The sequence below is a fragment of the Brassica napus genome, chromosome A4 (genome assembly GCF_020379485.1).
Source record: "Brassica napus cultivar Da-Ae chromosome A4, Da-Ae, whole genome shotgun sequence".
NCBI lineage: Eukaryota > Viridiplantae > Streptophyta > Magnoliopsida > Brassicales > Brassicaceae > Brassica > Brassica napus.
Window position 1 is genome coordinate 11,800,960 of NC_063437.1, and position 4,274 is coordinate 11,805,233.

Sequence of the window (4,274 nt, forward strand, 5' to 3'; positions counted from 1 at the left end):
CTTGAAAGGTTTAGTCATTGATTTATTAATAATTTTTAGCTGAATCACTAATTTATTAATTTAAACAAATATCCGTAACGAATTTTATATAAAATTAAAAACGAATTTTGATATAATAATATTTAAATCTTTATGTTATATTTAAATTTTTATTTTCTTATTTGTCATATTTTATTAGGTTTTAAGCTTTTATATAGGTCATTGATTTATTATTAGTTTTTAATTGAGTATTTATTAATTTTCACAAAACCCGTAATAAATTTTATATATAATAAAACACCCATTTTAGTTTAATAATATTAAATTTGTATGTTATACAAAATAATTAATTATAACTAATATAATAAAATTGTGAAAATATATTTAAAAATTAAGAGAACTCTTATATATTGTGTTGCTATCTAAAAACAATAATTTTTATTAAAGTTAAAAAACTAAGATATAAAACAGTTTATAATTAAATATTAGTCAAACAAAAATATTTATGTAAATATATTTTCTAAACTATTTTAATATATGAGTGTTTTAAAACTTTTAACACAATAATAAGTACATAATTTGATGAACGTTTTTTTTACATATATAAATAATTTAAAGTTTGATTTAACTATTTAAAATCATATATAATAACTTAACTTGTGACTGAGTTCAAAACAAATTTTTTTGCTTTTACTTTAAACCAGTTTAAGATTAATATGTGAAACACTATAGTTTCAGTTGGTGACCACTAGTAGAATGAAAAAACGAACAAAATAAAAAATAAAATTTCATTTGAGGAATTGAAAAAATAAAAAAATAAATTTTTGTTCAATTTGTTCCTTATCAAAATTGCATAAGAAATTTTTTTCTTATAAATTCATTCCTCAATGGGGAATTTAAAAGAAAAAAGTGGGATCTACCTTTCAATAATTTGACTAAAATTTCAACATAACTGGTATAAATTTTGAGGAACAAATAATTCACTATAATTTTCTTCCTTTAACATGTTCACCAATTAGAGTTTTATAATGCCGATTTTTGGATTAATAATACATAAAATAATAAGTATTCATAGGATGATTATGCTCGCATCTGCGGGCAAAATACCTAGTTACATAATTTACACACAATACTGTAGCCATGAGTTTCATATGGTCATTTGTCAAATTATAGCTTTTTTATAGTTATACAATGCAAATTCCAACGACAAAAAAAACAGTGCAAATTCCCATTATAAAACAGTCTCCTTTTTTTTTATTCAACTGGATGAGAAAAGACATTACACAGAGATCACATTTGTCTGAATTTCTTTTCAAATCCTTCCGAAGTTCGGATTGATTCTTTTTTATATCTTAGCATGACTCTCTTGCACATATAATATATAAACTCAAACAACTTTTATTTTTAAACTATATATATATTTATACTACTTCAATCAATACTGGATACCAAAGCTGCCACTTCCTTGGATCCATGATCATCATGATGCAATTCTTCATTCGAAATTATAATTTGTCTGCTGCGGCTTCTCTTGAAACTGCTGGTTGATGTTGAGTTGATCCAACATGTTTGCGTTCATTCTCTCACTTTCCCTCCTCCGGTATTCGCTCACCTCTTCTCTTAGCCTACTCATCTCTTCTCTCTGCACACTCGCCTCTTCTATTAGCCGACGAACTTCTCCATTCAATTGTTGGATCAAGTCTGCAACCACAGATTCCACGTTTATACATCATATTCAAAAATCTTATCTTTTTACAATACATATATGTTTACACCTTTCTTTAGTAATGAAGATTTATGAGTAATTAAGAAAGATGTAGCACTTAATAAATGGTCAACCGCTCGCTTTTTAATTCGAGAGTAAGATATATATATTTTAAATGGTAACAAAAGTATTAATAAAGCTTAAAGTTGTTTCCACAACTGGGTATCAGATCATGCAAGTAACCATGGATGAAAAGTCTCGTCAAAACCCTATAAACTATATCTGACATCCTCACAAAATATAGATGAGAGTACCTTCACGAAGTCGTGCATGCGCCTCCCCTGCATGAAGACGAATCCTAAATTGCACGCACTCGTCATCCGCCGTCATTCTTCCTCTCTGCATACAACCAGAATATAATATACAAGCTATTAATTAACAAAATCTATCTCACAGGAACAAACCGTGACAAGTAAGATGGTGATCACCTTCTCAAGCTTGAGCTCGGCAGTCAATATATCAATCTGAGTCTCAAGTGTCTCGACTTTGTCTTCCAACTCGGACTCGTGCAGCGCCTTCTTCGCCTTTGAACGTGCAGCTGATTCCCGGTTCGACAAGGTTCTGAAATGATATATATGATCACATGGGTATATATAAATGTCACAAAAACAAATACTTATACAATCTAAGCTAAGCTATATATAGGAGATCAATTGATTACATTTTGAGATGCTTAGGATCAGATTCTGCCATCTCTTTCAGTTCGTCAGAGGCGGCAATCTTACTCAGTTGATCTGCATTAAACAGGCCTGAGAAGACAGACGCCGGCTGACTACTCCCTGAGCCTACTGAGGAGGACTCGAGCATCGTGTGTGGAACCTGAGATAACATCCACTGCGAGGGGCTTGATCCCGCGGGGATGAAATTCTGCGACCCGAACTGGAATGGCTGACCTGTCGGTGGAAAGGGTGGGAGTGAGCTTCCGCTAGGCGGCGGCATGGTTGCTCTATTGGAACTCTCGTCACCAAAAGGGTTAGCCCTCGGGTATTGGCTGAGACCGGAGTGTGAAGGAGGAATATCGGCGTGACCATCCATCGATACGGAGACGAAGAACGGCGTCGAGTCTCTGCATCATATCGACAGATTAGGGCTAAAAAGGTTACATAAATATACATATAACTCTTGAAAATAAACTTAGCATGCTATATACATGACTAGAATCATAAAAGGTTCAAAATAAGTGTCATCATCAGTTAGTTTATAGAGAAAGAAAAAAATCATTGAAACATTTAGTAAGAATGTATCAGAGTTTTACCAAAAAAAAAAGAAAAGAATATACCAGAGCTAGGAAGAGGAGATTACACCTCAAATAGTTTATGGCTTTCGAAAATGCTTTTGTTGCATGATACTTGCACGAGCTAGGTATTTATATTTACGGTTTCTGTTCATTTCCGAAAAGATAGGAAAAAAAAAAAGACAAAAGAGACTAGTTAGGAATCTTGTGTTGGTCAAGATGAAAATATATTTTTTGTCATCATAGAAAAAAGACAAAAGAGACTAGTTAGGAATCTTGTATTGGTCAAGATGAAAATATATGTTTTTGTCATCATCACAGTTAAAGTTCTTTACAAGTGTCATTCACTAATAAGTGTGTTTGAGGGAAAAAAAGAATGTAATTGTTTTTTTAAAGGAATGTAATTTTTTTTAAAGGAATGTAATTTTTTTTAAAAGAATGTAATTGTTGACTATTAGCTACAGAATATTTAAGCCAGACCAATTAGCGAGCAACACGTTTCCTCTTGTACCAATCAGTTTGCAAGTAGGGGTAAACATTTTATTTTGATTCGATTTGTTATTCGTTTCAATTTGATACGAAAAATTCAGATATCCTTAAATTTTCGAAGCAAAGCAAATATTAAAAATCAACATCCGTTAAAAACGAAGCAAATCACAAATACTAAAATTTTAGACTTGGATATCAACTCCGCTCAGATTTATATATATATATATATATATATAATTGAATATAGAAGTTTTAATGTATAATTTAATATAATTATAATTTAAATATAATTTTATTAATATTTAAAATTATTAAATTAAGAAAGGAATATAATTTTTCTTATAACATTACAATTTATGTTTTATAAAAGATTTTAAATATTTTTAAAAATTTATGGAACATATAGTCTTATTAATGTTTACTTTTTTAATTTCATTCTCCGTATTATGTAAAAGATATTATTTGAAAACAATATCTTCTAGTTTTTTCTAGATTTAGCTTGTACTGAACAAAGTGGATGATGTATCCATAAATATCCGTAAATATTCAAAAATATCTGTAAATTTTTCGGATATCCGGAAAACTGGATATCTATATTTTTTTGAACCAAAGAACATCAGAAAATTAGATATTCGTTAAGTACGAAAAAAATCACAAATACTCAAAATTATGGTAGTATTCAATCCGTGCCTAGCCCTATTTAGGGTCTGACTGGTTCAAACGCAGCGGTTGCGGCTGCGGGCGTTTGCGGATGCGGGTGGTTGCGGTTTCTAGCGGTTTTAAGAGATTTGTACGACTGGTTCTGCG

General features: G+C 30.5%; 1 protein-coding gene across 1 annotated transcript; it reads right to left on the reverse strand.

Annotated features, from left to right (window-relative positions):
- Positions 1-735: 735 nt before the first annotated feature.
- On the reverse strand, positions 736-3,071 carry LOC106449739 (bZIP transcription factor 29-like). The gene is made up of 4 exons (XM_013891448.3): positions 2,406-3,071; positions 2,173-2,305; positions 1,999-2,083; positions 736-1,680 (listed from the first exon to the last, which is right to left on the reverse strand). Exons 1-4 carry the CDS (start codon positions 2,777-2,779, stop codon positions 1,475-1,477), a joined length of 798 nt encoding a protein of 265 aa, XP_013746902.1. The 5' UTR covers positions 2,780-3,071; the 3' UTR covers positions 736-1,474.
- Between the last annotated feature and the right edge of the window lie 1,203 nt (positions 3,072-4,274).

Bases quoted from the DNA above. Each gene is read 5' to 3' on its own strand.
- LOC106449739 (XM_013891448.3), bottom strand. From the start codon at position 2,779: ATGGATGGTCACGCCGATATTCCTCCTTCACACTCCGGTCTCAGCCAA. The intron at 2,306-2,405 runs GTAATCAATTGA...ATATCATTTCAG, and splicing joins GATCCTAAGCATCTCAAAAT to AACCTTGTCGAACCGGGAAT. The intron at 1,681-1,998 runs GTACTCTCATCT...CTGTGGTTGCAG, and splicing joins GCATGCACGACTTCGTGAAG to ACTTGATCCAACAATTGAAT.